This window comes from Schistocerca cancellata, chromosome 2 (genome assembly GCF_023864275.1).
Source record: "Schistocerca cancellata isolate TAMUIC-IGC-003103 chromosome 2, iqSchCanc2.1, whole genome shotgun sequence".
Classification (NCBI taxonomy): Eukaryota; Metazoa; Arthropoda; class Insecta; order Orthoptera; family Acrididae; genus Schistocerca; species Schistocerca cancellata.
The window spans coordinates 49101311-49125172 of record NC_064627.1 but is presented as its reverse complement, the minus strand read 5'-3'; the positions used below and the strand labels follow the sequence as shown (position 1 = coordinate 49125172).

At 44.2% G+C, this 23862-nt stretch overlaps 1 protein-coding gene across 1 annotated transcript in view; it reads right to left on the bottom strand.

Annotated features, from left to right (window-relative positions):
- The window catches only part of LOC126150704 (kinesin-like protein KIF13B), a 135153-nt gene extending 112093 nt beyond the window's left edge, over positions 1–23060 (bottom strand). The window contains exon 1 of the mRNA XM_049915893.1: positions 22981–23060. Coding sequence (XP_049771850.1) covers positions 22981–23060 — 80 coding nt within the window. The remainder of the gene's footprint in view (positions 1–22980) is intronic.
- Positions 23061–23862: the final 802 nt, after the last annotated feature.

The following is a 23862-nucleotide window of genomic DNA, read 5'->3' as shown; positions in this document are numbered from 1 at the left end:
GCTGGATCCGTTCGTACGAACGCGCCCACTGGTAGCCGTTGGCTTCACACCCGTGCCGCCGGATTCCTTACAGTCGCACGCAGAATACCGGCGCGGCGGGGTGGGGCGCGTGGCGGCTGATCGGAGACAAGTGGTCCCGGGAGTCAATGGCGCGGGAGGCCGTCACGTAATAAGCTGCCGCTGCCACCACCGGGGAGCCACTGCTGCGAGAAATTTATTTCCGCTGCCGGGACGCTGAACTTTATTGCAGGCGCCCAGGCGCACGCCGATGCGACGGCAAATGAAACGTCGCGCTATATTAATGGTTTTCCTCCTGCTGATCTCCTGGACGGTAGCTCAGAATGTAGTTGTTTCAAAACGTGACAGTATATTGTGTACACCTTGCCCGAGACTGGAAAATGTAATGCAATAATAAAACCTCGTTAATAACGTGCATTTTATAGCTTGTGATTCATAATCACCTGGGAAATTTCCGTCAGAAGTTAGTCTCAACGAGCGCGCAGTGTACTGCGTCGACAGCAAACGCAAGTAGCTTTATTGTTGTACTTCGACGTTGTAATCTCCCCCCTCCTTCCTTCTGCCGTCTATTGCCCACATTCAACAACGCCCAGTCCAAGTAATTAATAGGCAAAGTATTTTATGAAGATTTGAGCAGTGCGGAGATTGCAATAAACTTTCAAGTTTGCTTAATTTGTCATGTTGATATGGCTCCAGTTATTCCTGTCTACGGGTCTGATTCTTGAAGCTGAAAATCTAACATGAGGTCCTCACGGTTGGGTTGAACTAAATACATCGAAAGATTGTTGTTGCAAAATGTGTTACGCAAATGTAGTTTCCACTGATTTTCTCACACTTTAGTACATCATACACAATTTTGATTGTCCAGTCTTTGAACTCCTGACGACGATGGCGGAGTGGGCCATCGAAAGCTCTAGGATTTTATTCGAATTGATGCGGCTGGAAAACCGAGAACGTTTTATTCAAGTATTTTGATTTTTCACGTTAACACAGCCGGATTAGTTGTTCGCACCTATTTACAAAAAATCGTCTGATCACATTAGAGTCGAGCTTACGACTCTCACACTCTGGGGAAACAACCATATTCCAAAGTGTTTACAATTTTCCTTAACAAATGAATTCCTACTAGTTTTCGTTACGTTATGAATTTCGATTATTATTTCATAAATAAATCCATAAATAAACATAGTAAACAGTACCGGATTTCGTAATTAATAACAGAAATTTTAAGTGTACAAATAATTCGTAATTTCAAATGTTTCTATAAAAATAATTTTAACTGTACATTCAGAACTAGTACTTATGGATTGTAACATCGAAACTGAAGTATTGTATAAAGTAATTCCTTTTCACATATTTCAACTTCCAAAATTCGAAAAACAATACTGGTATCGACAACTTCTGTTGAGGAAAAGTAATGCTTGAGGAGGATGTCCCGTTACAGCGTTTAATATTAGTTCAGTGTATAAATTTATATAAGCTTCTTTGCTCTTTCTTTTTTCCTATAGAGATGACTTTTGCATATTTTCTATATAAACTTTGCGTCTATAATTTAGCTGGTAAATATATCTGCACTGTAAAATTTATTTTAAATTGTATATGCGTTGTTTCTTTCTTACTTTAGACTTAATTTCTTGCTGCAATGGGATGCGCCTTCTGATTTTCTCTTGGTGAGACTATTGGCTAAATATTGGGTAAAAATGTTGAGCAGTGTGATAAAATATTAGAGGCGAGAGGCACTATACTAGCTGCGTATGCAGACTACAAGATTTTTATTAAGCAGATCCATCTTTGTCTAAAACGCTTCATTTTCTGCGTGAGTTTTGTTGCATTAGTATGGGATTACAGATTTTCAAACAGATTGTTAATGTGTGTTTTCGTTAAGTTAATTTTATATTTCGTAAGTGGTACCGTAACTGTAACTCAACGGTACGTTTTAATTTTGAATCTAATTGACTATTGACAGTTGATTTTCTTCCTCTTCTTTAATAGCTTCGTAAAAACAATTATTAATGTAGGTCGCGTATATCGGCCCATGGCATACAACAGTATCAGGTAAAATAAAATGTAAATAAGCACAACACCTTTAGCAGTCTGCGTTCAACTGAAAAGAACATCTTAGACTTCATATGGGTCATATTTGTATTTAAGTGTCCAATATCCACACTAGGAAGCTGAGTTTGTTTCTCGTAGATGCTCAAGGACGAGATCGAATATAAGGAGCACACTGGAGAACTAATATCAAAATTCACCGCATAATAAGTTCCAAGCTGAAATTCAATTAAACAGTACACTGAAACTGTGCAAAACTGTGCTTCTTTCCTCATAAAAATTGAAGAAATTTCAATTATTTCTATGCCTTATATCGTCAGAGATACTACTAGTTTTTTCCATTTGTGTGTTATCCATGACAGTTATTAAATGGAACGGTAGATAATCGAAAATTACCAAGGCTCAACCAAAACTGAAAACCTTATTCCGTCAAGCTGTTTCAAAGAACTCCATGGCTTTTCCATATAAGAAAAAATACGTATACAATCTGCTATCAGTCAACTTCCCCCCATCAACGTATGATGAATTAGTCAAGTCCTTGGATTATCCCGTATTAGTTTGTTCCGGTGGGAACATTTTTATACGGAAAGATGAAACTGTGGTGAGAAACGGCTTATCATGCTGTCCCAGTGCCATTTCAGTTGACTTTGCAGCTTTGGCAATGGTGGTGGTGTTGAAATGAGTAATAGGCAGAAGAGCTTATAAAATGAGTCACGTGTTTATAAAACGACATTTGTTAAAAATGACTGTAACAAATTCTCTGCGATATTTGTAACTAAAGAGGTGAGCGTAACTATTGCCAGAAATTAATTTTGTATTGGTGCATTTTCACATGGCAGATGTTTGTACTGGGTCCTCAGCTGTGTAATTCATGTTTAGGGGCAAGAGGTCCGCTAAACTGTTAGAATCTTTTTCAAATTTGATTGCCGATTGTGTTGCACAGCTTTTATTAATTGTGTGACGACAACATGTAACACCTGAAACCGCTGTTACCTTATTTTCTTTGTGCGACTGGTTTCGGTCAAATACCATTATCCACCATAAATTTTGTTAACCAACATAAGAAAATACAATACATGGCTAAACATAATTTACAAATGTTGTATTTTTCAAATTACGTTCTCATGCATGTAAGTATGTATGTAAATTTTGCTGAAAAAAAAACACATTCATACTACAATTCTATTCAAGATCTACTTCCTGTGATGGATACTTTAAATGAACCTTTAATGAATCTCGGATTAGCAGCCTTCTTCAAAGAAAATGAAATACAATTTCTCAATGAATGCATATACTGTTCAAAACCTTTTCTTGATGGCATCACAAGTATAGAAGGGGACGAAGATACGTACTACGGATGTCTTCCCCAAGAACTAATGAAAATCCAAAGAATGCTAAGCGGTTTCAAATGGGCAAACCTACGTACTGTGGTGTGCTGACAGAAGTTATTAAAGAGAGTCTTAATAGGTGTTTTGAGGGATTCCGTTCTATTCTATTGTAAAGGATGACCTAGTACCACCCATAGTTTATCCTCTTTTTCTATTGGAAATGGTTACCGAAGGTTAGCAGAGAATACGTTAAAGAACTTTTTATTTCCGTAGTGTAGAAGATGAAAGAAGAGGAAGAAAATGGGAAGAACTTGTAACATTCCGAAAAAAAGGTTGAATCTTATTATATGTTTGTGGAGGACTCAGATTCTTCTGTAGCCATTGATAGTGATCTAGGCGCACTACAGTATTTAAAAAATAATGACAGTAGTTTCGATTCCTTGAACAGATAACCAACTGAATTATTTTCCCCTTAAATACGACACTTGTTTACCAAGTTATGCTCCTATTGTACGACTACTTTCCTTAGGTGGAATAACAATGAAGCCACATAAGCGGAACATGAAAGATGAAATATTTGAACAATTACACATGCCAACGAAAATTAAAAAAAAAAAAGCTTTTTTAATTCGATAGCTGATCTTTATAAATTTTTATGAGCTGAATCCAATCTGGCCTTAGTTTTTTTGCATCACCCATAGTTTTCGAGGAATATGCTTTTTATTATATAGGATAAAAATCCTGTGTTATAAGGTAAACGGGAAAATTAATGAAACGCTTTGTTACAACATAAGCATGGTCTGTATTTACAGTGAGCTACTTAAAACAATGATATGTGTTAACATAGGTTTCACTTGTCAGCTGGAATTGGTTTGTATTTTCTTTCTCTTTTTTTTTCTTTGAAGCTTCTTGTGTAGCCTTTTCTAGGATGAGTCGCTTGCTGAACTTCTTGGTGGAGTGACCAACAGTAGTCCCCGAAATGTTGGTATTCCAGCGGCCTCGCTAGCGTTTTTCCATCACTTTAATGTCTTGGTGAAAACGCTCTCCTTGCTCCTCACTAACATTCAATGCCAAACTCATTCAATGCCAAACTCATTCATCAGACTGGGAATGTCTGAGCAGTACAACACTAAATCACCTTCTAGTCGAAAAAACTTGGAAAATTGATGCTCTCTGTTTCTATATGTGTATATGCTGGTTCCAACTGCCAAAAAGTTCTTTTCTTTTAATCTAGAGCCAACCAATTCAGCTTTTTCTTTCGTTAAGTCCAGATCCCCAACCAAATCGTTAAGCTCCGTCTGAGTAAACAATTTGGGCTCTAAAATTTCTGTATTACAATGGAATTCATCATCATCTGGTTCATCTGAATCAGATTGTAGATTAGAAAATACTTCCGTTGGAATAGAATTTAAATCATCTGGTGGTTCAGGAACCGGTAATTCTACACCATATCCTACTGGGCGGATGGCGGACGGAAGGTTAGGGTTGCTTATTACCTTCTTATTTTTCGAATTATGACCAGTAATATCAACACTGAAAAAGCAGCAATCATCCGAATGATTTCTTGGTTCCCTCCATATCATAGCAACAGCAAATTTAAAGGCTTTTTCTCGTTTTTGGACCTTTTCTCAGATCTTCAACACACACGTAACATACCTTATGGAGCGCCCAAGTTTCGTCTTGATCACCAAGTTTAGATCCAAAGTATGATAAGCCATTTCACGAAGTCTGTAATGTTTGTCTGTTGTTTTTTAATCAGAAATTCACCACAAATATAGCAAGAACTGTCAGCAGAGTTTCTAGAACCACAATTACACATTGTACTGAGCACATGTACAGGAAACGGGAAAGTGAGGTTAGGTTGACAGTAAACAAAACACGGAGAGAGGAGGCGAGGTACTGCGGAATTGAAGTTGTGAGGACAGGTCTTGAGTCGTGCTTGGGTAGCTCAGATGGTGAAGCACTTTCCCCCGAAAGGCAAAGGTCCCGAGTTCGAGTCTCGGTCCGGCACACAGTTTTAATCTGCCAGGAAGTTTCAAAACACCTTCTGTTAACACAAAAATAGAATCGACCTTTTTTTTGCCAGCAAATGTTTTTCAGCAGTGCTACCAACGTCATCTACATTTATTAACCTCCTTTTTAAACTATTTTAACTGTATAAAAGCTATTAAATTCTTTAAAAAGTCGCTTAAATTAATAAATTTAACTGTTAAATGTGAAGAAATGGTGGGTGATACAGTTTTTTAAGTACCATATTTGGATTTCCCACTCTAAAAACATAAGAGTAAGGTATTTTCAGCAAAAAGTTTTTGCATCGTTGGCCTGTGTTATTAGTCTTACAATCATTGAAATAAATGGCATATAAAATTTCACTACCCAGAGGTATTTTATTTGAATAAAGGTACTCTGAAAGTACGTATTTTGCATTTTATAATTAAGCACCCTTATTTAAAGCCATTTTACGAGGGCTGTTCAGAAAGTAAGCTCCGATTGATCGCGAAATGGAAATGACTATGATAATCCGATAAAGCTTTGCACAGATGTGTTGGGCAGTGTCTCTAGTATGACCCTAGATAGCATCACGTCACTCCTCTCATTTCTGAGCTCACAGTGATCGCGTAAAGTTGTCTAGAGAATAGTGTCTCCCGCCAAGTACGAGGACCTGGTGAGAAATTTCGCCTGAAGCTATACAGCCAACATTACATAACTGTCGTGCAGTTTCTTCTACGAGGCAATATTCTCAGCCGCATTCTGAAGGGGCAATGAAGGTGCTCCTGCATCGTTTTCAATTGGAAATGTTTGACTACCCACAATACAGCCCGTAATTGACTCCCCCTGCGTTTCATTTCTGCTCACATGAACCGCTGGCTATGAATACAACATTTTGGCACAGAAAACGAGCTGTAGGCCAGCGTAGAGAATTGGCGGAAAGCACTGGCGGCTGTCTTTTATGATGAGGGTATTGGAAAGTTGGTACAACGCTACGACAAATGTCTTAGTCAGAACGGTAACTACGTAGAGAAGTAGCTGGATGGTGTAGCTAACTGTTAAAAATAAAACATTTCTAATTTTCACTGTGGTTCCCATTTCGCGATCAATCGGAGCTTACTTTCTGAACAGCCCTCGTATATTTACATTTAAAACTAAAATTTAAATACTGACTGTGGTATCGATAGTTTCGATGCCACAGCGTAGGCGCACGCTCTAGGTTGGCACTACGAGGGCGGACAAACTACGCCCACCACAGCGCCCTCCAGCCGACGCTGGCTAGCTCGACGAGCGCCGCTCTACTTTCTGCCCAGTTGATCAAGAGCAGACGCCCGGGAAACATCGCTTCAGCTTAGCTTGCTATAGAGACTTGTATCAGTTACGACGGGTCTAAGGCGTCGCACGTTCGTGCTCATCTGTACGAAGTTACGTAATCAGTTGTGTACTTTGTTTTGGACTATAGTAAAACCAGTTTTACTTTACTTGCAGTACCGAAAGCTTTACCCCACCTGCTCCCTCTCGCTTCCTACATTCAGCCTATGTTACAGATTTCAGGAGCAGACCAACGCGCCGCCTTCCAGGCGGCAAACAAAAGACTAACCAATGCCGAGCGCGAGGTTATATGCTGCCTGGTGGTGCTGAGTGCACGTCACGCGGTAAGAGAAGAATGTGAGCAGAAAAGAGACGAATGGGGGAATCATTCTGGCGACGATAAGTGGCGCAAATGCGGAAATCCGCCGACTTAAGCGACTTCGACAAAAACCAGATTGTTATGGCTCACTGCCTGGGAGCGAGCGTCTCGGAAACGGTGAAGAGCCGGCCACTGGTGGCCGAGCGGTTCTAGGCGCTTCAGTCTGGGACCGCGCGACCGCTACGGTCGCAGGTTCGAATCCTGCCTCGGGCTTGGATGTGTGTGGTGTCCTTAGGTTAGGTAGGTTTAAGTAGTTCTAACAAGGGAACCTCCCGATCGCACCCCCCTCAGATTTAGCTATAAGTTGGCACAGTGCATAGGCCTTGAAAAACTGAACACAGTTCAATCGAGAAAACAGGAAGAAGTTGTGTGGAACTACGAAAAAAAATAAGCAAAATATACAAACTGAGAAGTCCAGGTGCAAGATAGGCAACATGAAGGACAATATGAGCTAAGGTGCGCCGTGGTCCCGTGGTTAGACTGAGCAGCTGCGGAACGAGAGATCCTTGGTTCAAGTCTTCACTCGAGTGAAAAGTTTAATTTTTTTATTTTCAGACAATTGTTATCTGTCCGTCCGTCCGCCCGATGCGAGGTAATTGCGCCGTAGTATGGGGACGCTACACCTAAACAAACATCGAAACACACGACGTCAGTCGACTACAGCGCACAAACTCTTATGTTTTCATCACTTTTTTGGGAGTGATTATCACATCCACAAGAAAACCTAAATCGGGCAAGGTAGAAGAATATTTTTACCCATTCGCCAAATGTACAAGTTAGGTGGGTCGACAACATATTACTGTCATGTGACGCACATGCCGTCACCAGTGTCGTATAGAATATATCAGACGTGTTTTCCTGTGGAGGAATCGGTTGACCTATGACCTTGCGATCAAATGTTTTCGGTTCCCATTGGAGAGGCACGTCCTTCCGTCTACTAATCGCACGGTTTTGTGGTGCGGTCGCAAAACACAGACACTGAACTTATTACAGTGAACAGAGACGTCAATGAACGAACGGACAGATCATAACTTTGCGAAAATAAAGAAAATAAATTTTTCACTTGAGGGAAGACTTGAATCAAGGACCTCTCGTTTCGCAGCTGCGCACGCTAACCACATGACCACGGCGCTCCTGTCCTTAGATTATCCTTGATGTTACCTATCCTACGCATGGACTACTTAGTTTGTATATTTTGCTTATTTTTTCATAGTTCCAAACAACTTCTTCCTGTTTTCTCGATTGATCTGTGTTCAGTTTTTCAAGGCCTATCCACTGTGCCAACTTATAACTAAATCTGAGGGGGGTGCGATGGGGAGGTTCCCTTGTAAGTTCTAGGGGACTGATGACCTGAGATGTTAAGTCCCATAGTTTTAAAAACGGTGAAGATGGTCGACTGTTCGCGTGCTACTGTCGTGAGCGTCTGTGGATAATGGCTGAAGGACAATGAAACCACGAGTAGGCGACAGGAAGTTGGACGACCGAACCTCATAACAGAACACAGGGAAGGGAGGCTTGTCCGTTCTGTAAAGCAGGGTAGGCAGCCATCTGTGGCAGATCTGACGACAAAGCACGGTGCCGGCGCAGGCACAAGTGTTTCGGAGCCCGCCGTTCGTCGCAAAGTGTTGAGCACCGTGTTCCGCAGTGGAGGATCCATACGTGTTCCCATGCTGCCCCAGCATCAGCAACTACGACTGTAGGCGCACGGGATCAGAGAGACTGGACTGCGGATCAATGCATTCGTGTCACCCGGTCGGATGAGTCCTGTTCGCTGTTCTACCAGGTCTATGGTCGTGTCCAGAAACGCCGTCATCCAGGCGAGCGGCCGCTCGAGAAACGCAGTGCGCCACTGACGCACGCTGGTGGGACCAGTACTGTGCTGTGGGGGAGACATTCACCTGGGCTTCTATGGGACCTGCCGTAGCAATCGAAGGCACCACAACAGCAGTGGAATGCGTCAACGTTACTAGGGTACACCTGTGACCCCTTCTGCTTGATGTCTTCCTCAGCAGCGATGGCATCTCCCAGCAGGATAACAGTCCGTGTCACAACGCCAGAATCGTACTGCAATGGTCTGAGGAGCACGATGGTCAACTTACGCTGACCTCTTGGTCATCAGATTCGGCTGATCTGAATCCGATGAAACCCAGCTGGCAGGCTTTTCGGGCGCCAGCTCCGCGCTCACAAACCAACCGCCCGTAACTGTTTGACCTGTGCGTAGGCATTTGCTGCCGAAAACCTCTGGACACCTGTTAAGTACTTGTCGAATCTACGGCGCGCAGAACCACTGCTGAATTGCGTTTCAGGGGCGGACCAACACGCTTTTAAGTATGTAAAACATTCTCGGTATTCTTGCCGCGTCAGTTCTGGATAAAATCTCGAGCTTTCCACGATTACCTCCATCGTCATCGTCAGGAGCTGACTGTATACCGTAAGCCGACGCATACCGATTTATACCTGAATGCACAGAGTTTCCATCATCCTGCTCAGAAGAGAGCCATTTTGAACACGTTGGTACACAGGGTGTTACAAAAAGGTACGGCCAAACTTTCAGGAAACATTCCTCATACACAAATAAATAAAATATGTTATGTGGACATGTGTCCGGAAACGCTTAATTTCCATGTTAGAGCTCATTTTAGTTTCGTCAGTATGTACTGTAATTCCTCGATTCACCGCCAGTTGGCCCAATTGAAGGAAGGTAATGTTGACTTCGGTGCTTGTGTTGACATGCGACTCATTGCTCTACAGTACTAGCATCAAGCACATCAGTACGTAGCATCAACAGGTTAGTGTTCATCACGAAGGTGGTTTTGCAGATGCCCATTTGATATATGGATTAGCACGGGGCAATAGCCGTGGCGCGGTACGTTTCTGGTTTACGTCCCAATGGGAGCGGTGGCGCCACGGCGGAGTGACATCGTCTGCGACAGCAGTATGTAATCGCCGACCAATCATAAGCCGATCAATCAGAAGCCGTCCACGGGCTATAAATAAGGCTACCACAGCAGCAGTGAATCTCCCTTCCTCTCCACCCCCAGCTTCGCCTTTACCGTTGTGTCCCACCCTCTCTCCATCTCCACACCCTTCATCTCCTTTCCCAACACAGCTTCCACCACCTACCCCTCCCGGATGATGAGATTGGCCCAGACATCTACCCTTCCTACCAACTCTAACCCCATCTTCCTGCCCCCTCCTCAGGGTTCCCTCTCCTCCCCCTCCCTCCTCCTGAGCGGCTTCCCCCTCCTACTCCCCCTCCATCTCTTGTGCCTCCTTTCAGTGTGTCTGCACTCCCTCCTGCCCTGTCTTCCCTCTTCGTCTCCCGCCCCACGTGTCTCCTGCCTCTTCGTGAACCCACTGCTGCCCCTCCTCTCTTCATCCCGCCGCTTCCGCTGCTGCCCCTTGCTCTCCCCTCCTTTTCCATCCTCTCTGCCCTTTCCCTCGGCAGGTCCCGCCTGGCAGTTTTATTCTTCGTCGTGTGTGCTCCAAGCGGGTTTTAAGTGTGTTGTTCCGGAGTGTTTTTACTACTGTGGCCGACTTTTAACGTGTGCATGTCCATTCAGTGTCTTCTCTGAGTTTTGAAGACACGCCAACTGTGTTTTTTTAACTTTCTGGTGGCTTTTAACTGTCCTCCATGACCGTCTCCATGTTAGTCTATTTTTTTACCTCCATTTTCTCCCATCATTCTGTTTTAAGTTCCCCTTTCTCGCCTTATGTATGTAACACTTTATTCTTATTTTAAGTTGTTATGTCACTCGGCTGAAGAGCGGCGGATTGTGCCGCTGACAGCCCTCCCCTGCCCATATGGGGCAGGGGAATGAAATCACAATTAAAAAAAAATTAAAAAACCAGCAGTGAAGACAGTCAGGTGCTGACGATGACGATGGAGGTAATCGTCGTAAGCTCGAGATTTTATCCAGAACTGACGCGGCAAGAATACCGAGAATGTTTTACATATGAGTGCCGTCGCGAAAAACTTCGTTCCCAATGCTTCTAAGTAGGTGGTCATAATGTTTTGGCTCATCAGTGTAGATGCAGAGAATCCATTTACTGTTATCTTAATTGTTTATATTTGAAAATAACGTACGGTGCCAGACATAGTGAGCGAGTGAATGTGAATGGCAGCTAGTGCAGGAGTGGAGCTGCTCCGGCACCTGCGCCGCCCGCCGCCCTCAGGTAATTGGCGCCTTCGCCATTTCCCGCGCGCCGCCCCCGCTAATGCGCCATTTCCTCGCAACTCGCATTCCTGCCCGCGCCGGCTGTCCGTGCGCTGATCGATGCCTCGGAGCCCCCGTGCGGCGCGCCACCCACCCTCTTTGATTTGCACCGCCCGGCGCCGTCGGCACGCCTGTAAATATTTCCCTCCCGCTCGCCCGTTCGCAGTTTTTGCTGCGCGCGCCTGCAGTCTGTTACCACACCGCTGCTCCGCGATTGATGGCCTCCGATGCTCTTTTTGAGTTAGTTACCACCTTTTTTCTCCTTCAACTGTTGAGAGATATACGAGTACACTCCTATCGGTTTGTTCTCGTTGGCCCAATAAAACTGATGTATTTCCGACACTGTTCTCCTTTACTGTGGAGGTCTCACGGATTCGAGCTTATGAAAAGGCAACCGAAAACGTCTGATACTTTATGAACTGCTGAGATGACGATTAGTTTGGCTTTCGGAAAGCTGGCAGTTCTGACGACGCGCTAGATAATGTAAACAAGACTGAAGATTGGTTCGAATGGCTCTGAGCACTATCGGACTTAACATCTATGGTCATCAGTCCCCTAGAACTTAGAACTACTTAAACCTAAGTAACCTAAGGACATCACACACATCCATGCCCGAGGCAGGATTCGAACCTGCGACCGTAGTGGTCGTGCGGTTCCGGACTATAGCGCCCAGAACCGCTCGGCCATCCCGGCCGGCGGACAATTAAAGTGGAAGACCAAGAATGAAGAGCTCGGATTAGAAACGCAGGCCGGCCGCTGTGTCCGAGCAGTTCTAGGCGCTTCAGTCCGGAACCAAGTAGCTGCTTCGGTCGCAGGTTCGAATCCTGCCTCGGGCATGGATGTGTAAGATGTCCCTAGGCTCGTTAGGTTAAGTAGTTCTAAGTCGAGGGGACTGATGACCTCAAGTGTTTAAGTCCCATAGTGCTTGGAGCCATTTGAATTTTTAAAAACGGAGTAAGACAGGCACGTGGTCTTTCGCCCCTACTGTTCAATCTACGATCGAAAAAGCAATGATGGAAGTAAAAGAAAGATCCAAGAGCGGAATTAAAAATCCAAGGTGAAAGGATATCAATCATAAGATTCACTCATATTGCCATCCTCAGTGTAAGTGAAGAAGGAGTAAAGGATATGCTGAATGGAATGACCAACATTATGAGAATACAATATGGACTGAGTGTAAGCCGAAGAAAGATAAAAGTGACGATAAGTAGCAGAAACGAGGAGAATAAGAAACTCGACATCAGGACTGGTGATCATGAAGCAGATGAATTTAAGGAATTCTGCTACCTAGGCAGCAAAATAACCCAAGACGGGCGAAGCAAGGAGGGCATAAAAAGCAGACTAGCTCTGGCGACAAAGGCATTCCTGGCCAGGAGAAATCTACCGATGTCAAAAACAGTCCTTGATTTGAGGAAGAAATATCTGAGAACGTACATTTGGAATACAGCAATGTATGGTAGTGAAACATGGACAGTGGGGAAACCAAAACTGAAGAGAATCCAAGAATTTCAGATGATGTGCTACAGATTAATGTTGAAAATTAGGTGATCTGATATGGTAAGGAATGAGGAGGTTCTTCTCAGAATCGCGAAGGAAAGGAATATATGGAAAACAGTGACAAGACGAAGTGGCAGGATAGTACGACATGTGTTACAACATCAGGGAATGGCTTCCATGGTACTAGAGGGAGCTGTAGAGGGCAAAAACTGTAGAGGAAGACAGAGATTGGAATATAACCAGCAAATAATTGAGGACGTAGGTTGCAAGTGCTACTCTGAGATGAGGAGCTTCGTACTGGAGAGGAATTCGTGGCGGGCTGCATCTTACCACTCAGAAAACTGATGAAGAAAAAAAGAAAACCTGAAACGTAAACCACGCGCAAGTATTGTTAAATCCACAAGGATAAACCTTATTCTTACGAGGATAACACGGTAAGCCCCTTAACCTCATTTCCCAGAAACTTCGCTCAGTGGAAAAAGAGTCAAAATAATCTAACTCGTGTCTCAGCTTATTCGTAGATATTCGACTGTTTCTCAGAAAACGACGGTAAAAGTTTTCGAGGTACTTTATGCGCCTCTTATCGAGTAAACAGTCCAACCGAAGCAGTCGCACAGTGGCTAGCGTCACGACTTTACACTTTTGCGCCTCCCTGTTAGAAAGTCGACTTTTATTTTTGTTTTTCGTTTATCTACCCATGTCCGTACTACTATAAGAATATTTTCCACTGTATACTGAAATAACATTGTCCTTGTTCGTCTACAAATTATATGTCTGGTACATGAATTTAAAAAAAAGAAAAACAGAAAAGAAGCAATAAATGAATGGAAGAATTATTTGAAATTGTTTTCAGTGAAATTCTTGTAGTGTATCTCGATTCATAATCAACTGCTAGCTCCAGTTCTCGGAGAAATGATCCGTTATACGTGGTTTGCCACGAAACTATTGCCAACGGGTGAAATCTTCAGCACTGTTAATGGCGTTTCTTTCTCAAGGAGATTCATACGAATAAATGTCGCTCTTGCAAACTTTCATTCGCTCGATGCTCGTGGTGTTCGTAATATTTATGTTTCGAATGTTTCTACGGTCGGTACCATCATAGAGAATGTTCCAAATTTTCCTGAAGGATAAACATAAGAATAAAATATAAGAATTAAGAATTCATATGAGAATGAAATATAACGTACACATACGGAGTGTTTCCGTAAAAGCGCGCAAAAATTTAACAGGATATAGATGATGATGATGATTGGTTTGTGGGGCGCTCAACTGCGCGGTTATCAGCGCCCGTACAAATTCCCAATCTTTTACTCAGTCCAGTCTCGCTACTTTCATAATGATGATGAAATGATGAGGACAACACAAACACCCAGTCCCAAGGCAGAGAAAATCCCCAACCTGGCCGGGAATCGAACCCCGGACCCCGTGATCCAGAGGCAACGACGCCAGACACTGGACCACAAGCTGCTGACAACAGGACGCAGAGGATGCTCCACTGAAATATTCGACATACGGAACCTGGGGACGGAGAAGCCAGTTGAAGGAGACAATAGGAATAAAATCACATTACTGTGTACTTCTTTATATACAGTTGTTACAGTTAACTGCAAATACCACGACTGACGCAATGAACATACCGTTACTACTGTATCTTACAAGAGATGCTGAAACTGACGGCCATCAAACCTCAATGTAATACATCGGTAAACAAGATTCTGACGGATCCTGACATAATATCCATGGTGTGTTTCGAATCACAACAAAGGCAACTACAATTCTAACAACTAATCCCAACTCTGTGCCCACTGGGGTCTCATAACAAGTGATGTTACATATCCCCACAGGAAATAGCCAAGGGGATTCAGATCAGGTGTGCTCGCAGCCCATGGAATTGGACCTAGGACCTCCCAGTCCAGCGACCAGGAAATATAGCACTGAGATGGTTTCGAACATCCGCAGTGAAGAGAGGCGGTGCGCCGTCATGTTGTTGAGTCATAGCAGAACTGTAGCTGTCTGTGATGTGATTCGAAACACACCAGGGATATTATGTCCGGATCCGTCAGAATCTCGCTTACCGATCTCATGCTTGCATTGAGGTTTGATGGCCGTCAGTTTCAGCATATTTTGTAAGATACAGTACTAATGGTGCGTTCATTGCGTCTGTCGTGGTATTTGCAGTTAACTGTAACTAATGTAAATATAAAAGTACACAATAATGTGATTTTATTCCTATTATCTCCTTCAACTGACTTCTCGACCACAGGTTCCCTATGTCGAATATTTCAGTGGAGCATCCTCTGTGTACTGTTGACCGCAGCTCGTAGTCCAGTGTCTAGCGTCACTGTCTCTGGATCACGGGGTCCAGGGTTCGATTCCCGGCCAGGTTGGGGATTTTCTCTGCCTTGGGACTGGGTGTTTGTGTTGTCCTCATAGGACAATGTAAAAGCGATAAAACAGGGCTGCCTTGTGGACAAGTAAAGTAAACAAAGCCTGCGTCATGACCCCCCAGTAATCAGTCTTGTCCTCCTCGTTTCCTTGCAGGAAATAAAGAATGTATCTGTAAATAAACAGCACAGTACATGTAAACTCATACGCATGTTAGATGTAAATAAGCTGGAAAACAGTAATGCTAGATAAAGCGGTAGACAAGTTTATTTCCATATCTTCTTAAGCTGGCTTCTCCGACTCCAGTTCCCTACCTCGATTTGTTCAGTGGAATATTTTTTTTTATGTCCTATTACATTTTCCCACACTCTTATAGAAACACCTTGTATGATACGTATTGTGAAACACAGTTGTAATTTTACAATTAATGTAACACCCTTGTTTCCCCTAACTTAATAAGTAACATTCGCGTAGTAACCTCCTACGGACGGACATGAACAGGTAAATAAAAACACTAATCGGGTTTCGAACACGGGACGCAAAAGCGAAAGGCCGCGATGTTAGTCACTTTGCCACCAGTTGAGCTAAGCTCGTCGGGCCCGAAATGGCATCCAAATTACGCCAAAAACTTTGGCGGTCGTATTCTCAGAACGGTCGAGAATCTACAGATCTGCCGAGACACGTGTTCGCTTATTTCGGGCCCTCTTCTATTGTTTACGAGAAGTCGGGTTATGGTACTTGCCGTGTTCTCCTCGTTTACCGTTAATCCCATCTAGTACGGAGGTCCGCGACACTCAAGATTTGGCAAATTCATTTTATTTAACTTCCTGTAGCCGCAGTCATGAGAGAACTCGTCTACCCCATCTTTGTGCAAACTTTGTTCTGTGTGTGACGTACTGTAAGTGTTTATGTATCGCATTTTCTGAGGCGGCCATCAGGGACAGGCCCAGCATTTGCCTAAGCGGGCGTGGAAAGTGCCTAGAAAGCACAGCAACGGCCGTTAATCAGCCGTGCGGATTTCATCCTTCATCCATGTCTGGCTCAACCTATCTCGCAAGCTATCGCGCTGCGCGTTACTCTATACGAGCAGGACAAACATAAAAAATATAATTAGTTTCCCTTTTTGCCGCTTTACATCATCTTACTCTCGCGCTAAACAAACATCCTATTCCAGCGACTGCAAAAGCTTTCGTATTACTCAGCAGCTTATACATTTTCCATATGGGTTAGGAATGGAATAACTAGGAACTACAGGCGAACTAAAATGAAATAGTTGCACAAAATATGCGAAGGTATCAAAAAAAGAGATAATCGACGCAAAGACTGAAGCTGAAGGTAAAGGCGTCAACATTAAAAGTGCGAGAGGAATTCCTCAGTTAAACGCAGAGGAAAGAGCGGGTAGGTGGAAAGAGTACAAAATGTATATTGTTAGTAGTCACTACCAAAAATATGACAGTTTACATGTGATGTGCTACGACAAAGAAACGAGCCTGTGACCACTGGAGAGTGTCACAAGCTACCGCAAAATCGTAACACAGCACATACACACGTCATACTAACACATGTAAATACGCATGACAGAGGTTTAACCTTCGAAACGGGTTGTGGATGTAAATAGTGACCGGTAACAGTTTCTTTGTTGTTCCATTCAACATCAATAACAGTTACGGCAACGCCTAGCTAAAAATATTCGCATTTAAAGGAAAGACTAAATTCAAGGCCACTACGAGGGCGACGAACTGTCTGATGTAATCGCAATGCGAGTCGACATGGAAGAGTGTGCTCCCTGCCGCCGTTGGATAAGCAGCTGCAGCAGCAGGTCGTATACCCCTAGCTTACTTATTTGTTACATAGTTTAATTCTTAATTTCTTTGCGTGTTTTTGGGTACTTGCATTGTTTAACTCATAAATTTCGGGCGTATTATAGTATTTGAGAGTTGAAGCATCGCGCTTTAGTGTTCACTTCGTAGATTCTTACTTAAATTGCGTGTGAGTTTCGTATAGGAGGTGTAATTTCGAGTTTTAGTTACTGTAATCGTAAATTCAGGCAGATTGTAGCGCAGTCGTTAGACATTTGTACAGATTAGTTAATACATTCTTTGCGTGTTTCCCTTGCGTTATCTAGGCACGGACTCGTGTTACTGTTGTTCAACATCGATTAGAATGGACAGGGACTGTGATTGCTGTTATCGGATGAGGGCTGAGTTGGCATCCCTTCGCTCACAGCTGCAAGCGGCGCTGACTTCGGTCGCGCAGGTTGAGGCTGTTGCCAATGGGCACCACTGTGGGGAGCCGGACTTGGGTATCACGGGGATGTCAACCTCGTCCCGTCTGTCCCCAGATCGGTCTGCCGCTGTGGTTGCCCCGGTTGCTGCCCGCAGTGGGGCTGAGCCCTCGCCTATGGTTGATTGGGAGGTCGTTCCAAGGCGTGGCAGGCAGCGAAAGACGTCCGCGGAGGCTGATCAGAAAGCCTCCCCTGTGCGTCTGACAAACAGGTTTCGGGCACTGTCTCTGGCTGAGCCAGATGCAGCTGCCCGCCCTGTTTCAGAGGATGATTCTCAGCCTTCAAGGTCCGGGCAATCATAGAGGGTGGGCTTATTGGTAGTTGGGAGGTCCAATGTTAGGCGCGTAATGGGGCCCCTTAGGGATATGGCGGCTAAGGAGGGGAAGAAATCCAGTGTGCACTCCGTGTGCATTCCGGGTGGAGTCATTCCTGATGTGGAAAGGGTCCTTCCGGATGCCATGAAGAGCACAGGGTGCAGACAGCTGCAGGTGGTGGCACATGTCGGCACTAATGACGTGTGTCGCTTTGGATCTGAGGAAATTCTCTCTGGATTCCAGCGGCTATCTGATTTGGTGAAGGCTGCCGGTATTGCTTACGAGATCAAGGCAGAGATCACCATCTGCAGCATCGTTGACAGAACCGACTGCGGACCTTTGGTGCAGAGCCGGGTGGAGGGTCTGAATCAGAGGCTCAGACGGTTTTGCGACCGTGTTGGCTGCAGATTCCTTGACTTGCGCCATAGGGTGGTGGGGTTTCGGGTTCCCTTGAATAGGTCAGGAGTTCACTACACTCAGCTGGCGGCTACACGCGTAGCGGATTCTGTGTGGCGTGGACTGGGCGGTTTTTTAGGTTAGAAGGCTTCGGGAAAGTACGGAGTGGGCTGCAATCTCAAAGGGTGCATGGCAAATACAGGACGTGCTTGGATCAAGGAACAGTCGGAATTGTCGTTGTAAATTGTTGTAGCTGTGCTGGGAAAGTCCCTGAGCTTCAAGCGCTAATAGAAAGCACAGAAGCTGAAATCGTTATAGGTACAGAAAGCTGGCTAAAGCCTGAAATAATTTCTGCAGAAATTTTTACGAAGTCTCAGACGGTGTTCAGGAAAGATAGATTAGGCAGAATTGGTGGTGGAGTGTTGTGTCTGTCAGTAGTGGTTTATCTTGTAGTGAAGTCGAAGTAGATACTCCGTGCGAATTGGTATGGGTGGAGGTTATACTTAACAGCCGAACTAAGTTAATAATTGGCTCCTTCTACCGACCCCCAGACTCCGATGATATAGTTGCTGAACAGTTCAGAGAAAATTTGAGTCTCGTAACAAATAAATACCCCACTCATACGGTTATAGTTGGTGGGGGCTTCAACCTTCCCTCGATATGTTGGCAAAAATACTTGTTCAAAACCGGTGGTAGGCAGAAAATATCTTCCGAGATTGTCCTAAATGCTTTCTCCGAAAATTATTTCGAGCAATTAGTCCACGAACCCACGCGAATTGTAAATGGTTGCGAAAACACTCTTGACCTCTTAGCCACAAACAATCCAGAGCTGATAGAGAGCTTCATGACTGATACAGGGATTAGTGACCACAGGGTCGTTGTAGCTAGGCTCAATACCGTTTCTTCCAAATCCACCAGAAACAAACGCAAAATAATTTTATTTAAAAAAGCGGATAAAGTGTCACTAGAAGCCTTCCTAAGAGACAATCTCCATTCCTTCCGAACTGACTATGCAAATGTAGACGAGATGTGGCTCGAATTCAAAGATATAGTAGCAACAGCAATTGAAAGATTCATACCTCATAAATTGGTAAGAGATGGAACTGATCCCCCGTGGTACACAAAACACGTCCGAACGCTGTTGCAGAGGCAACGAAAAAAGCATACGAAGTTCAGAAGAACGCGAAATCCCGAAGATTGGCTAAAATTTACAGACGCGCGAAATCTGGCACGGACTTCAATGCGAGATGCCTTTAATAGGTTCCACAACGAAACATTGTCTCGAAATTTGGTAGAAAATCCGAAGAAATTCTGGTCGTATGTAAAGTACACAAGCGGCAAGACGCAGTCAATACCTTCGCTGCGCAGTGCCGATGGTACTGTTACCGACGACTGTGCCGCTAAAGCGGAGTTATTGAATGCAGTTTTCCGAAATTCCTTCACCAAGGAAGACGAATGGAATATTCCAGAATTTGAAACACGAACAGCTGCTAGCATGAGTTTCTTAGAGGTAGATACGTTAGGGGTTGCGAAGCAACTCAAATCGCTTGATACGGGCAAGTCTTCAGGTCCAGATTGTATACCGATTAGGTTCCTTTCAGATTACGCCGATACAATAGCTCCCTACTTAGCAATCATACACAACCGCTCGCTCACCGATAAATCTGTACCTGCAGATTGGAAAATTGCGCAGGTCGCACCAGTGTTTAAGAAGGGTAGTAGGAGTAATCCATTGAACTACAGACCTATATCATTGACATCGGTTTGCAGTAGGGTTTTGGAACATATACCGTATTCAAACATTATGAATCACCTCGAAGGGAACTATCTATTGATACGTAATCAGCATGGTTTCAGAAAACATCGTTCTTGTGCAACGCAGCTAGCTCTTTATTCGCACGAAGTAATGGCCGCTATCGACATGGGATCTCAAGTTGATTCCGTATTTCTAGATTTCCGGAAAGCTTTTGACACCGTTCCTCACGAGCGACTTCTAATCAAGCTGCGGGCCTATGGGGTATCGTCTCAGTTGTGCGACTGGATTCGTGATTTCCTGTCAGGAAGGTCGCAGTTCGTAGTAATAGACGGCAAATCATCGAGTAAAACTGAAGTGATATCAGGTGTTCCCCAGGGAAGCGTCCTGGGACCTCTGCTGTTCCTAATCTATATAAATGACCTGGGTGACAATCTGAGCAGTTCTCTCAGGTTGTTCGCAGATGATGCTGTAATTTACCGTCTAGTAAGGTCATCCGAAGACCAGTATCAGTTGCAAAGCGATTTAGAAAAGATTGCTGTATGGCGTGGCAGGTGGCAGTTGACGCTAAATAACGAAAAGTATGAGGTGATTGATGTGTTGGCAGAAGAGCCAACACCGTGTAGCTAGAGGAGGCCGTAATGCACGCGTTTAAGTTCACGCAAACTGGCGTGAGGTCTGGAACAATTAAAGGAGTTGAGTCTAATAAATAAAGTACGTAGTTGATGTAATACTTAACTTTAATCCATAATTGGAGAACATCGGTCTGACGGTACAGGCATGACAAGATAAATAGTAAAGGATAAAGGCGCCTTGCTAGGTCGTAGCAAATGACGTAGCTGAAGGCTATGCTAACTATCGTCTCGGCCAATGAGAGCGTAATTTGTCAGTGAACCATTGCTAGCAACGTCGGCTGTACAACTGGGGCGAGTGCTAGGAAGTCTCTCTAGACCTGCCGTGTGGCGGCGCTCGGTCTGCAATCACTGACAGTGGCGACACGCGGGTCCGACGTATACTAACGGACCGCGGCCGATTTAAAGGCTACCACCTAGCAAGTGTGGTGTCTGGCGGTGACACCACATTGATCCACATGAGTTCCAAAAGAATTCGATTACTCGATAAATAGTACAATTCTCAAGACTGTCAATTCAACTAAGTACCTGGGTGTTAAAATTACGAACAACTTCAGTTGGAAAGACCATATAGATAATATTGTGGGTAAGGCGAGCCAAAGGTTGCGTTTCATTGGCAGGACACTTAGAAGATGCAACAAGTCCACTAAAGAGACAGCTTACACTACACTCGTTCGTCCTCTGTTAGAATACTGCTGCGCGGTGTGGGATCCTTACCAGGTGGGATTGACGGAGGACATCGAAAGGGTGCAAAAAAGGGCAGATCTTTTGTATTATCACGTAATAGGGGAGAGAGTGTGGCAGATATGATACGCGAGTTGGGATGGAAGTCATTACAGCAAAGACGTTTTTCGTCGCGGCGAGATCTATTTACGAAATTTCAGTCACCAACTTTCTCTTCCGAATGCGAAAATATTTTGTTGAGCCCAACCTACATAGGTAGGAATGATCATCAAAATAAAATAAGAGAAATCAGAGCTCGAACAGAAAGGTTTAGGTGTTCGTTTTTCCCGCGCGCTGTTCGGGAGTGGAATGGTAGAGAGATAGTATGATTGTGGTTCGATGAACCCTCTGCCAAGCACTTAAATGTGAATTGCAGAGTAGTCATGTAGATGTAGATGTAGATGTAGGGGATAAATCCTGCAGTCAGAGTTTAATTGAGCTTTGGAAAACTTGAGATAAAATAAGGTGGAAGGCACAGATAACATTCCTCCGCAATTTCTAAAATAATTAGGGCAAGTGGCATTTAGCAGTATATGTCGACACTCTCTGCAAAATGTGTTGCGAATAAAATCAGCAGTAAGTCAGTAATAAATTAAAATATCGTGCATGGTGCTGAAGTTTTACCGCGTGAACAATAAAAACGTAGTAGGCCATATATGTTTTTCCTTTCATTATTTTGTGCGGATTCTCAGCCGGAAAAAAATTTCGAAAAGGTTTAAAACTAAGCGTAACGTTTGTTGGGAGTCTCAAATAGTGGATGAATACAGTCTAGGAAATTTTCGCGCTGTGAGTTATATTGCTTTAAGACATAGACACAGTTTCTAACTTTTAATATTCGATTTATTGCGTTAAGCCTTTAACTTAAGATTATACCCCTTAATGCGTAGATTATGACACCATTTTGAATTTTTAAGTTCGTTCAATGCTAACATAAAATACTGAAAATATTTGTTGTTTCTGGGTTGCATATTACCCGTTTGGTAATGTGGATAGCTGATCGCCAGTGTAAAGTCAACAGCTACTCAAAGTTTGTCGCAGAGAGTGTTAAACACTTTACGGAATCAAGAATATATATTAGTAATGAAAAGGATAAACTGAGACTGGTAGTTTCCATGGTGACGACTTGGTTCGATGGTTGGAAAGGTCGGTAGAATTTAGTTCCCGGGTACGTCACAGTTACTAGTGACGAAAGGCTAGCCGCACTGCATGCAGCTAAGGAGAAATTCGACTGTGGTATCTGCAAAAAGAAAAAAAAAACTAGAATTCTGTGAATGTAATTTAGCAGATTATGGGATTGCCGGATCAGAGCTGTATCTTCGCAATCGCTATGGGGCAGTGGCCTAGCTTCTGGAGCGGTATTTGCTTAGCGTGCAAATCGTAAGAAGAAAACTGACTGAAGCTACACCACGCACAATGAGTTTGGATGATGACCCGTGTGACATGCGATATCCCCTATTGATGAAAATCCACGTGGTGTGTAAGTGCACGAAGTAACGAGACACGTTTGGCTGGTACTCAGCGGGGCACTCCCACCAGTGCGCCAGGTAGCAGCGGCGACGGCTAAGCCGGCCACTTTGGCTGGGTTTCAGCGCGAGCGGGTTTTCCGGAGGGACGTTTATATGCTGTGGGGACGGGGTATCGATCTCCCGGAATGGGTTCTGGTGGCGTTTTAATCTTCCGGCGACCCCACCCGCGCGTTTACCTCTGCCGGGATGGGCGTGGCCCGTGGCCCGCCGAAACCTGCGCTGCTCGATGTCCGCTGAATCCGCTGCCGGCGTTCATTCCGTCCTCTGGGACCTCTCCCCATTCTCCTGCACTACTTCATCGCGCAACATTCCTTTTTTTTTTTTGTCCATCTGTTTCGTCGACCTGTGTGGATAACTAGCCAAAACGTAGAGTTTGTGAAAAACTTTTATGCTTGACGTTCCACAGCTTGTTTGTTAATACCAGGTGCATTCAAGTTCTAAGGCCTCCGATTTTTTTTTCCGGACTGGAAAGAAATAGAAACATGCACATTGTTTTAAAATAAGGTCGCGTTCATTGTCAATACGACCCAGAGATGGCAGCACCGTACGGCAGATGGAATTTTACCGCCAGTGGCGAGAATGAGAACTGTTTTAAATACTTAAAATGGCGACGTTTTCCTTACTTGAACAGCGTGCAATCATTCGTTTTCTGAATTTGCGTGGTGTGAAACCAACTGAAATTCATCGACAGTTGAAGGAGACATGTGGTGATGGAGTTATGGATGTGTCGAAAGTGCGTTCGTGGGTGCGACAGTTTAATGAAGGTAGAACATTGTGTGACAACAAACCGAAACAACCTCGGGCTCGCACAAGCCGGTCTGACGACATGATCGAGAAAGTGGGGAGAATTGTTTTGGGGGATCGCCGAATGACTGTTGAACAGATCGCCTCCAGAGTTGGCATTTCTGTGGGTTCTGTGCACACAATCCTGCATGACGACCTGAAAATGCGAAAAGTGTCATCCAGGTGGGTGCCACGAATGCTGACGGACGACCACACGGCTGCCCGAGTGGCATGTTGCCACGCAATGTTGACGCGCAACGACAGCATGAATGGGA